The sequence below is a fragment of the Leguminivora glycinivorella genome, chromosome 5 (assembly GCF_023078275.1).
Source record: "Leguminivora glycinivorella isolate SPB_JAAS2020 chromosome 5, LegGlyc_1.1, whole genome shotgun sequence".
Taxonomy (NCBI): Eukaryota; Metazoa; Arthropoda; class Insecta; order Lepidoptera; family Tortricidae; genus Leguminivora; species Leguminivora glycinivorella.
Genome location: NC_062975.1, coordinates 15,620,328 through 15,632,956, shown reverse-complemented (window position 1 = coordinate 15,632,956; position 12,629 = coordinate 15,620,328). Strand labels below are relative to the sequence as shown.

General features: G+C 37.0%; 1 protein-coding gene across 1 annotated transcript in view; it reads left to right on the top strand.

The window, feature by feature from the left end:
• The window catches only part of LOC125226343 (probable tubulin polyglutamylase TTLL2), a 41,283-nt gene that overhangs the window by 19,107 nt on the left and 9,547 nt on the right, over nucleotides 1–12,629 (top strand). Inside the window, exons 3-4 of the mRNA XM_048130303.1 lie at nucleotides 8,818–8,943; nucleotides 11,100–11,203. Of these exons, the coding sequence (XP_047986260.1) occupies nucleotides 8,818–8,943; nucleotides 11,100–11,203 (230 nt within the window). The remainder of the gene's footprint in view (nucleotides 1–8,817; nucleotides 8,944–11,099; nucleotides 11,204–12,629) is intronic.

The following is a 12,629-nucleotide window of genomic DNA, read 5'->3' as shown; positions in this document are numbered from 1 at the left end:
ATCTTGTGAAATAGTAGTTATCTATATGATTTGCATAATTTATGGATAATTCTTACTTGACATATTTATTATTCCAGGGGGCCGATTTTTGAGTCTCACGGCGTTCGAATTCAGAAAATTGTCACTGAAAATAATAGGCAATTCACCGTTTTCAACCGGTATTTTAGTGACAGTGAGACTCAAAAATCGGCCCCCAGATCTGCGTCCTGTACTTTGGTTAACGAGTGCCGAAAATAGTTATTAACCAAAAAAGACCGCCAAATTAACATCATTTCACCGACAAAAGCTGCCTTGCACCATTTTTGTAAGGGTTATAGGTATATCAAGGTGTCCATTTATGGGGTCAACTAAGTAAACCCAATTCAAAATTTGCCATTATTTGCTACTTGTGGCTGGACGAAAGTCTGTAACAATTGGGATTTGGGAGCCTACTTGCCCGCAACGTTGCCTGTTGCTGCAGAAACATGCCTCGAAATTGTCGGATGCAGCTGTAAAAAACAGTGCCGCGTAAGGTGCAATCGTAAAAAAAGACTTTTAAATTAAATGTGCGGAACTGATGTGCTTATGCAGTGGATGTTGTGATATATACATAATTAAATTCAGACTATTCATGTTGTTTTATTGAATAACTCAAAATAGCTACACTTTTTGAGAGCCTTGAGTACTAGTCCCGATACACATGTTTTCGTCTAGTCAGACCATTTTTTGAGGTTCTCCTTTGTACAAAAGCAATGTCTTAGTTCAAAAATCATTAATGTTTAATGCTAATACGAATCTAGTTTATTTTTTATGGCACTATTGCGCAATAACTAACTATACTGAAAGGAAGAATATGACGATTTTTATTTTATCTTTTATGGATGGGTAAAACCGATTTAAGGGGGCCCAAAGGACGTAACTAAATTCTGCTAGTAAACTAAAAAATCTTCAAGCCTATACATGCAGAACTGCTTTAGGAGTGGAGAAAGTGGTTAAGACATTTTTTTGCAATATAAGTCACATGCAATTTTATTTTACAATCAAAATAATCTATATTATAGGACTTTTACAATTTTCTGTACTGGGTCGTGATATACCTACATGTGTAAACGTTATTAGAATAAGTATATTTCTGTATTACTAGACGAACTCCACTGCATAGCGGGTAGTACCTTTACCTCACCTCATCGAATAATGCAAGCTGACCCGTACATAAAAATTTTCATTTTCATTATTTTTTATCTCGCGTTTCGTAATATATTTATATAACAAAGTATATATTTTTATAAACTGCATAAATGTGGCTTTTTATTGATATTTATTGCTTTTAGATATATATTGTGTAGAAAGAACAAAATAGGATAATGTTTAAAAAATTATCACATTTTTAATATTTTTTAAAATTTTTGTATTTTTTTTTATTTTAAGTACATTAATCACTAAAATAGCCATAAACTACAATGATTACGGCATTCGTGTGTTAAAAATAGTGATTATACCTGAAATCATTGACAAAACTTATTGAAATGAGCATTCAAATCACCCTATCGGGCGATGTAAATTATTTTTTATCACTCGTCCTATAATATATTTCTATAACAAATTATACATTTTCTAAAACTAGATAAATATAGCTATTAAATAATATTTTTTATTTAGAAAAATCCATTACAGTTTTCATAAAATGTGCAATAATATGTATAAAATAAAATCTCGTTTTCAGATTTTCCCATTTTATTTTGTATTTTTGTTCTAAAATACATTTTTTTTGTTCCAAAAATGAATTCCTCATCCTTCATTTATCTGAAAATGATATATCGCATGCCCTATTTTGTATAGTTTTAGAGAAATATGGTTTCAAAGGAAGCGCGGCGGCGCCAGCCTTCCCCCTCTTCCCTCCTAAATTAAGGGGGCTCTCAATGCCTCCCGATCTTTATCTACTCAGGGCCACCCAAGGAACAACCTGTGCCAAGTCTCAGTGCTTAATCATAAAATGCAGGGTGTTGTGCAATAGCGTCCCCAGTAAACGCGGGCCCGCTCAGTCTGCGCCGAGCGCTCGAAGACAACGGACCTGCGTTTGATCGTCCGGCGCACCTAGCTTTCGTAAGCAGCGCGATAGTTCCGAGAAGTGCCGTAAACTGCGACTAAACAAATCTTGATCCTTTTTACACCTTATGCAATTTTAGCATTCGACATGCTTTTCATATGATTTTGGATTTTAAGTTATACGTGAAGTTTGTTGAGAGTTTGAATTATTATTATATTTTGGGACCAGGATGAGGTTCTGGTTCTCATGATGATGGAGTCAGGCAGGAGATGTTCAACAGAACTGCTATTCTACTTATCATAACTCCACCATGTTTGGGCTCATTAGATTTGGGCTGATGAGCACCATCGATCTAGATGAGGTCCAAGGTCTCATGATGGAGTCAGGAGGTGGTCAACAGAACTGCTATTCTCCTCATCATAACCCCATCATGTTTGGGCTCATTAGATTTGGGCTGACGAGCACCATCGAACTAGATGAGGTCCAAGGTCTCATGACGGGGTCAGGAGGTGGCCAACAGAACTGCTATTCTCCTCATCATAACCCCATCATGTTCGGGCTCATTAGATTTGGGCTGACGAGCACCATCGAACTAGATGAGGTCCAAGGTCTCACGATGGAGTCAGGAGGTGGTCAACAGAACTGCTATTCTCCTTATCATAACCCCATCATGTTTGGGCTCATTAGATTTGGGCTGACGAGCACCATCGAACTAGATGAGGTCCAGGGTCTCATGATGGAGTCAGGAGGTGGTCAACAGAACTGCTATTCTCCTCATCATAACCCCATCATGTTTGGGCTCATTAGATTTGGGCTGACGAGCACCATCGAACTAGATGAGGTCCAAGGTCTCATGACGGGGTCAGGAGGTGGCCAACAGAACTGCTATTCTCCTCATCATAACCCCATCATGTTCGGGCTCATTAGATTTGGGCTGACGAGCACCATCGAACTAGATGAGGTCCAAGGTCTCATGATGGAGTCAGGAGGTGGTCAACAGAACTGCTATTCTCCTCATCATAACCCCATCATATTTGGGCTCATTAGGTTTGGGCTGACGAGCACCATCGAACTAGATGAGGTCCAGGGTCTCATGATGGAGTCAGGAGGTGGCCAACAGAACTGCTATTCTCCTCATCATAACCCCATCATGTTCGGGCTCATTAGATTTGGGCTGACGAGCACCATCGAACTAGACGAGGTCCAAGTTCTCATGATGGAGTCAGGAGGTGGTCAACAGAACTGCTATTCTCCTCATCATAACCCCATCATGTTTGGGCTCATTATAAATATGTGGAAGGTCGTTAATAATAATAAATGTTTTATTAGGGTACCCCTACATGTAAAGAGGGGACAGATATTTTTTTTTTATCTACTACTTTTTTTTATCTGTATTCATATACATTCAATAATTTTTTTTTAATCGGTCCAGTAACAACGGAGATATCGAGGAACAAAGATAAAAAAATTAAAAAAATAAATAAACATACAGACGAATTGAGAACCTCGCCTCAAATCTCTCAGATTTGAGGCGACGGTTAAAAAGTGACACATCATGAGCAGTTCCAATGCACCAAATGTCACTGTTCTGGACGTAAGTGCATGCTGTTCTTATAAAAATATGAAAGTCACTATAACTGTGATAATTTCCGAAAATATTAATATTATCAAAAAACGATCTTAGTAAACCCTTAGACTTATATTGACCGGGATATAGACCGTGATTACCTTTTTGATTTTTGTCGAGCTCCCGATATTTCGACGCAGTTGCATGCATCATGATCACGGAAAACTGACGAAGGCGGGTGGATGTTAAAGTTGTATAGACAGCGCGCGATCTACCCTCCTTCGCGCGCGTTTGCTGCGTTCACTTTCAGCGTTACCACTGGTCGCGTTCACACTCGATGGTCTGTCCAAACACACTACTCACAGTGTCACTACGTTTGTTCAATTCTGACTTCACCGGCCAAAGAAGCCATTCAGAGAAGTCATTGAGATTCACAAATATAAAAATTTCAATCGTGAGGATGGCTTCAAACTATCTAATGTATGGAATCCAGTGATTTGTTTGTGTAAAAAACCGGTGAAGTCAGAATTGAACAAACGTAGTGACACTGTGAGTGTAGTGTGTTTGGACAGACCATCGAGTGTGAACGCGACCAGTGGTAACGCTGAAAGTGAACGCAGCCGACGCGCGCGAAGGAGGGTAGATCGCGCGCTGTCTATACAACTTTAACATCCACCCGCCTTCGTCAGTTTTCCGTGATCATGATGCATGCAACTGCGTCGAAATATCGGGAGCTCGACAAAAATCAAAAAGGTAATCACGGTCTATATCCCGGTCAATATAAGTCTAATGAAAATAACCGTGAATCATTCAAAACTCTTAGTAAACCCTTATTCATTTTTAAATACCTATCCAAAAATATATCACACGTGGGGTTGGAATGAAAAAAAAAATCAGCCCCCACTTTACATGTAGGGTGGGGGGGGGTACCCTAATAAAACATTTTTTTCCATTTTTTATTTTTGCACTTTGTTGACGTGATTGATATACATATTGTTACTAAATTTCAGCTTTCTAGTGCTTACGGCTACTGAGATTATCCGCGGACGGACGGACGGACGGACGGACGGACGGACGGATGGACAGACAGACATGGCGAAACTATAAGAGTTCCTAGTTGACTACGGAACCCTAAAAAACAGAAATCACTATTAAACTATTCTCTAATTTCAAGTTCCTAACTAAAATTTTCCTAATAAAAAAAAAAACAAATTGATCCCGCTACAAACTTTCACCCCCTTTTTCCCTCTACTAGGGGTGTAAATTTTCATAATCGATTCTTATCTCTTCGAAATTTTGTTAATGCAATCTATACAAATTTCGACTTTCTAGCTTTCGTAGTTTCGGCTCAGCGGTGTTGGTTGTTGAATCAATCAATTAGGAAACCTGAATTTATATATGTACATGTAGACTAATACTATACTTTTACTACATTCATATACCTTATTTACTACTACCATACCATGAATATGAAATTAAATAAAGAGTCCCCATATAAAATTGAAAATTATGTTATTAGCAATTTAATTCAAAACTATCAAGATTATTCGTGTCTGCGTTGAAACGCGCGTTGAGTTGCCGGTGCTCGCGTACCGAGCGCCAACGCCATCTATCGATGGCCGTTTCGTGAAATTGATGAGCGCTCTAAGGAATAAGGGGTCTTAATTAAATTTGGTTAGGTTACGAATGGAAAAGTTAGGTATTTTAATTAGGTTAGGTTAGGTTAGAATCGCAATCCATATGATCACAAAGTTATACTATAATTATAAAATACCTATCAGTATGACACACAAGGAAAAGGTGTGCATGACACTGCCAGGTAGCTGGGTAGGGTAACAATGGTCTAGCGCAGAGTCCAGATCGAACAATAGAAAGGGTCGGTAATCCTTTTGTAACCGTCGTGCACAAGTTGTATTGTGTAAAGAACGTATTCTGTAAATACTAGAAGGAGGCTTCTGAGAGCGTCGGGACCCAGCGCAATGAATCTAAATGGGGGGCTATTACTTTTTTTTTTTTTTTTTTTTTTTTTTTTTTTTTTTTTTTTTTTTTTTTTTTTTTTTTTTTTTTTTTTTGGGTTTAGCAAGACCATGGATGGGCGGTGGTGGGGTCCTGGGAGCAGGCCCCAGACCCGGGCTGGTAACGGGGGTACCCTACTACTTTAGCATATCATACCACGCAAAATAAGTCTCGCAAATATTTTGAAAGACATGTATGATATTCGCTGAAGATAAGTACTTTTAATTTTTGGTTCTATTTTCTCTGGTTGGTAGTGACGGAGCCTCATAGCATTAACTTAAGTATGTCACTCATGTAAGCATGTAACTTATGTTGTACAGGCGGGAAGGAATAGGTTAATTCTTCGTGCTAAGGAGGTAAGTGAAAAAAAAAAAATCTAACAGGTGATGAAAGAACACGTAGGCGGTCTTATCTGATAGATTTACAGCAGCAGTCATGTAGGTAAGCGAAATTTTTAAATTCTCGCTACTTACTCTGGACCTGGAGAGAAGCCAAAAAAAAAACTAGCAGTCTGACTTACAAAATTGAACAAATTGGCAACAATTAGGTAATTTTGCATGACGAAGCGTTTAAAGTGTATCACATTAAGGGTGCCCTTGTACATTCAAATAACTTTATCATTTCTTGTGAAAGTTTTGAATATTTTCAAGTTCTATTGTGTGTCCTTGTCATATATATATAATTATAAGAAATCCTATTTTTGTCATGTTCCACAATGTCACGTATAGTTAGGTAATTCATAAATAATTATAGATTACTGAACTCCGCCTACATTTTACTTTAATTAACTTCAAAATTCAGGTTCCTATGAGGTCGGCACAAAACACATTCAATATCTAGTTGGGCCATTTTTTTCAAAGTTGTCCACCCCGTTTTTGGCTTGTCCCATACTTTTGATATAATATTTAGCGTATTTAAAGAGTCTAAACTAATGAAGACTATTTTTTATTCGAACCCAAATTTAGTTGACAGTAATTTACAATATTCTTTTAAATTTTTATTATAATTATGTATTTTGTTAAAAATTATAATGTGATAAAAAATGGGCAATTTTTTGCTGTCCCACGTCAAATATCGATTTTGTTATGGATTTTATTCTATAACTAATTGTAGTAAATATTGATGACGGCATAATTTGAAAAGATTGAGTTATACGCTATTATGTTATAAAATATTTCATGTTAATAAATAAACCTACTATTTAAAATTAAGTATAATTTGCCGAGACGGAATCTGGTAATTGTGGAATTTTCCATTCCGAAACCGCAGAATGACTGTTAAAATTAAAAGAAAGTTCGTAACATTTGGTAGCATTTTATTTAGCTTGGCAAAATTAATTTAAAACTACTCAATACCGCCATCTTGCATTTGCCAGTTGCCGCCAAACACGCATCAAAGTAGCTCGTACTCAGGGGTAACTTTTTCTCATTCCACCTTCCGAAACCAAATTTGCGGGTAAATACGTAATATGCAACCTTTTAACATCGATTCCTAAAACAAAGCACTAATACTGAAACCAAATAAGCCAATTAAAAACAAGATTTGTGATTATTTAATAAATTATTAAGTAAAATATCGCCGGAGGTAGCGTTCCGTTACTTCCGATCCGATACTAGATCGTTGGTTTCGTATAGGCGGAAAGAAAAACGTATCGGAATGGAAGTATAAAGCGGTATTCATGTGGTTTTAATGTGATGTTTTAGTTTAATTTGATTGCGGGAAATAAAAGAAAAACGTATGGAATTAAAACTAACTCATCTAAAATATGGTAATCAATCACGGATTACACACTCCGGTTGTTTTAGTCATTATGCGCGATATGCTTTGGAGGTCTTAGGTACTCACGTTCAAGTGTAGACGAGACCTTAGCTTTCATCCGTTACCCATACAGTCAGATCCGTTACTGTCCCATGTTTCAAATAGTTTTATTTGCAAAAATTAAATACAATTTGTTATTAAACTACGTTTCCGTTATTTTATATTGAAATAGTAACGTTTAAACTATTGATTACAAGTGATGGCATCCTATAAACTTTTGAAACAGTATAGTAATCTTAAAAATTCTCCTCTACTTTGTACTGAAAGTAACGGAACGGATATATATATGGGTTTAAAAAAATAGTAGTCCGCATTTATGTGAAAATAAAAGTGTAATTTCTTCATTTGTTATTTTAGAATGAATAATAAACATATTGTAAAATTCCCAAACCTTTTATATTTACATTATCTGCGATTAAATTTGGTTGCGGAACGGAACACTCGCTTTTCCTCAACTCAACAAAAACATATTTTTTTCATTAATTACTTAAAATTCAAGTTTACCTTCTATATTTTATATAAATTTATTTATTAAAGAATCTATAAAAATAGCTTTTAATAAATTTCTATCGGTTTCATTTTCATATCAACTTTTTTCGGGGTGGACAACTTTGAATAAAATGGCCCAGTTATCAGTTAGTTAGTAGATCCCATTATGGGAGAAGTCGAGTCAAATATATCTTTAGAAAGTCATTGAATTGACCATACCTACACATATAGAAATTTCTCCATCCATTTCATTATACCTAATGACATTGATATCGGAGTTGTAATTGATTAGTTTTGTTAGAAGACTAAATCAGCGTTACCTAACTTACAATAGATTAGGGACGGTTAGGCACCCCAGCATGACAACAAAGTTCAACCAGGTTAAAGAATTCATCCTCCCTTCCTCCACTATATTCAAACTCACGACTCATAATCCTGCAGTGAACCATTTCAAATTACGACCTGTTTTATTAGTAATACAGAATAATTTTCTATGGCATATATTTTGGACATCCATTAGTTATTTAGACAGTTTTCCTTTTGCCATGAGTATAATTAATTGTCCAGGCGCTCCAGTGTAAGGGCGTTCCTTCTATCGCACAAGTTCTTATGAATGTCAAGGTCTCCTTTCACTGGTTTATGTACTGGATCAGAATACGGGCATGAATAATCGTATTGCGTGACGTTAGGTGCATTGGCACAGACAGTGACGACAAATTTATCAAGCCTATAGTCGGGCTAGGCTATTTATATCGTAATGACCTTGACTGGAAATAGAAAGTTAATTTCAAATAGACTAATTTCTAGCTGTTACTTAGGCAGACTGTTAGGGCTTGGTTTTTGATTCTTCTACGCAGCGTATGGGCAGAAAACTTGCTGTGACTTTCCATTTTTTGATCAGGTGTGCAGCGAGCGGGGCTGGCGCATGTACCAGGGATATAACGCATGCGTCGAGGAGCGTTGGAATCTGTGGTGGCGGACCAGCGCCTTCCCAGCTGCAAGTTACAAGACCCTGGGCGATTGGCAGGTAACCTTCACTCTTGGAACATCTTCAACGGGTTATAGAGGTACATCAGATGTGTCAAAATGTCAAATGATTTCTATAATAATAAAATTGGGACAACGTTTGTATGAAGACTATGGAGAAGCGATCACGTCACTTTGTCTTAAGTAGAAAATCAAGCGCATCAAGGAGTTCAGGAAATTGCGGTGTGGTTGTTAATTTTTGCTGGCGCAGTAACCAATTTATTTTTAGGAAAGGAATAAGAAAGAACAAACGGGCCTCTCGCTCGTTTTTGCCCAGAACATGCAAGTTGTGGAATGAGCTACCTTCTGAGACGTATTCCCCTTGCGCTATGACATGGGCTTCTTCAAGAAGCAGGTATTTAGGGTTCTTAAAGGTCGGCAACGCATAGGTGACTCCCCTGATGTTGCTTATGTCCATCAGGCGGCTCGTCTGCTCGTTTGCTGCCTATTTCATAAAAAAAAAGAATACCAGTACATATATATAAATTTATTTGAGCAAGAGATTTGACAAAAATACATTTTAGTATGTCTGTGTCTTTTGCCGTGCTTTTGATGTGATTTTTGTGTGGCTGCCGAGGTAGCCATAGTAACAGCGATGAATGTACAATTTTATTGACACCCCGTCACAAGAAGGGAGACCAAAAGGAAGCGGGGGCCATTCATGGATGCGTGTGCATGTCACGTTACCGCACGAGATTGTCGTATGAGGCGAAACTGTTTACATATTATTACTCGTATTGTCGCTTGCGGAGGTACTTATTGTGTTTCTGACGTATTATAACAATATCTAAACCCTGAGCAGAAATATATGACTACGCGCCATGTTGCGGAATTTAAAGTGAACTAAATTTTTCGTAGTATATTGAACTGTCACCCAGTCACCACATACATTGAGACTAACAGCGCTCACTTCTATCAGAATAATTATAATCCAATATGTAGGTATATTAAATTCAAACTTAAAATAATTTATAAGAAAAAAAAACCGCCTTCCTTTGGGCTTCTGGTGATAAATACTTTCAAATGTTGGATTATGTTATCAATTCGTCTGTATATTTTTTAATGTTTGTTATTCGATATCTCCGTCATTTCTGAACCAATCTTGAAATTTGGATGATTCTGAAGTACTTACAGATGAGAATGATTATCAGAACGGAACTCTAACCAGGAGCGGCTCACTCTTCATCAGCAGATCCACTAAATCAAATGTCTTATAAAAATACCAAAGTCACTATAAGTGTGCCATTCAGATTTGAGGAGTTCCGTTCTGACCATCATCAGCAGTTCCACTGCACCAAATGTCACTGTTCTGGACGTAAGTGCATGCTGTTCTTATAAAAATACCAAAGTCACTATAAGTGTGCCGTTCAGATTTGAGGAGTTCCATTCTGACCATCATCAGGAGTTCCACTGCACCAAATGTCACTGTTCCGTACGTAAATGCATGCTGTTCCTTTAAAAACACAAAAATCACCATATGTATGCCTTTCAGATTTGAGGAGTTCCCTCGATTTCTCCAGGATCCCATCATCAGAACTGGGTTCTGAGAGAAATGGGACCAATCTGTATGCATATACATTCAATCAAAAAAAAAATTCAAAATCGGTCCAGTAACGACGGAGATATCGAGGAACAAACATAAAAAAAAACATACAGACGAATTGAGAACCCCTTCCCTTGAGATTTGGAAGGCATTCAGTACGTGGCAAACTGGGTTTTAATACTTTTGATTTAGAAACAGTACCCAGACTTTTTTGAGAAGGATAACGAAGCCAGAACAGTTTTGCAGTTAAATGAAATCGATTTTGAATAATAACAATTAGTTACCATACCTCACAATTTATATGTTTAACCAACTACCTAATTGCTTTTGGTATTGGTGTAATACGGAAAATACTAAAATAACCGTAAAAGTTATAATTAATTATTGTAGAATGTCATGAATCATTACGTTTATTTTTAAACGTCCTTAACAAGAATATTTAATTGTTTAGGTTCCGTAGCAGCTTCATTATGTTCATGGAATCGGGTTGCATAAACAAGATGTCAAACGTTCACGCTCTGTAGCCTGTCGTTGTCGCCACATTCTTCATTTATGTTAAGTTTTATAGTAAGATTTTTTGTAGCTTTACATGTGATCTATATTATTTGTTACAGTTCATGAACCACATACCCAAGGGCGGGTCCATCTGCCGGAAAGACAGTTTGTCTAGACTCCTGCGCTGCATGAGAAGGATCTACGGCTCTATATACGACTTCAGGTAAATCACAATGTGTTTTGGGTGTAACAGACATTTTAGGAAGTTCGTTCTAGATAATATATCTATCACGAAACTCATTTGGGATAAATACTTAGAAATCACTAAAAATCAAAAGGTAAACCATTATTATAATTGGCATTGGTATTGGAAAAACTGATTGGCAGCTAGAGTTCGTTATGCCTGCAATCCTTCATTGTCCAGAATACTGCAAGGTACATCAGGGTCTGCTGTTCGCAGAGAGTGAAATAAACATGTAAAATAAACCGATATATAAATATTTGTTCGATAATCTAATAATACTTATCAAAATTCGTCCATTCATCGGAATTCGTGTACGAATTATTACAAAGAAACATCGACATCGGCTGAACATCAATCGTTTTTACAATTTGAGTCGATTAAAAGAGGCAAAACGATGGCTTTTGAGCACGCAAGCTACGCAATCGAATGTGGTTGTAAATAATGTTTATAGATAGCGTATTATATTGTTTGTGCTGCGTAGGTTTAGCCCAAATATTCGTGCTAAATCTCTCTCAGTGAAAATCATGATAGTCATCAAAGTACGACGTGAATTGCAGCAATAACAACAACCCCGATGCGTTCTATCGACCTATCAAAGTCAGATCCAAGATTTCAAACGTACTAGAGTATATTCGTAGCAAATAACGTAGCAAAGGCAGAAAAGTACTATCTCCTTGGGCATATTTGCAAAGGGAACTGTATTGTATACAAAATGAAACTCACGTTACATTACACGTTTGAGAACGATTCGAGCAATCGCATCATGTAGTTCGAGATCCCGCTGTAAATTACTACATTGTATACTTGTATATTCTACCTTCACACAATAAGTTTTACCTTCTATGCTTTTTAATTCTTTGCTTTCCAAAGTTGTCTGAGCTCTGAACCATTTTTTAATAGTTATCAGTGAGGAAAATTATAATTTCCAGTAACAATAGCGGCAAATCTACGTTCCAAAACATCCAAAGACCTTTTTTTGCCAAGATTTACGGCGCATACAATCATCCAGCATCAACTAAAACACGGAACCGTCTCCTGTTTAAATAAATCTGGCCGTCGAAGAATAACTGCCAAAGAGAAAACAGGATTTTGAGGAGCATCATCAGGAAAAATCGTCGTGCAAGAGCAGGAGAACTTACCTAACTATGGCATGACGCGATCAAAATAAACATTTCAGTCGATACCTGAAAGACAGTAATGAAAATAATGGGCTTCGGTTTTCACACCGCTAAACAGAAACCATTACTTACTCAAAAGCAGAAAACTAACAGGTTGAAATTTGCACAAAAGTACAGAAACTGGACTGCCGATCAGTGGCGAAAAATAATATGGAGCGACAAATCCAAATTTGAGGTCATAGTTGGCGATGAACGAAGTAAAGTCATTCAAGATAAAGGAGATGCAT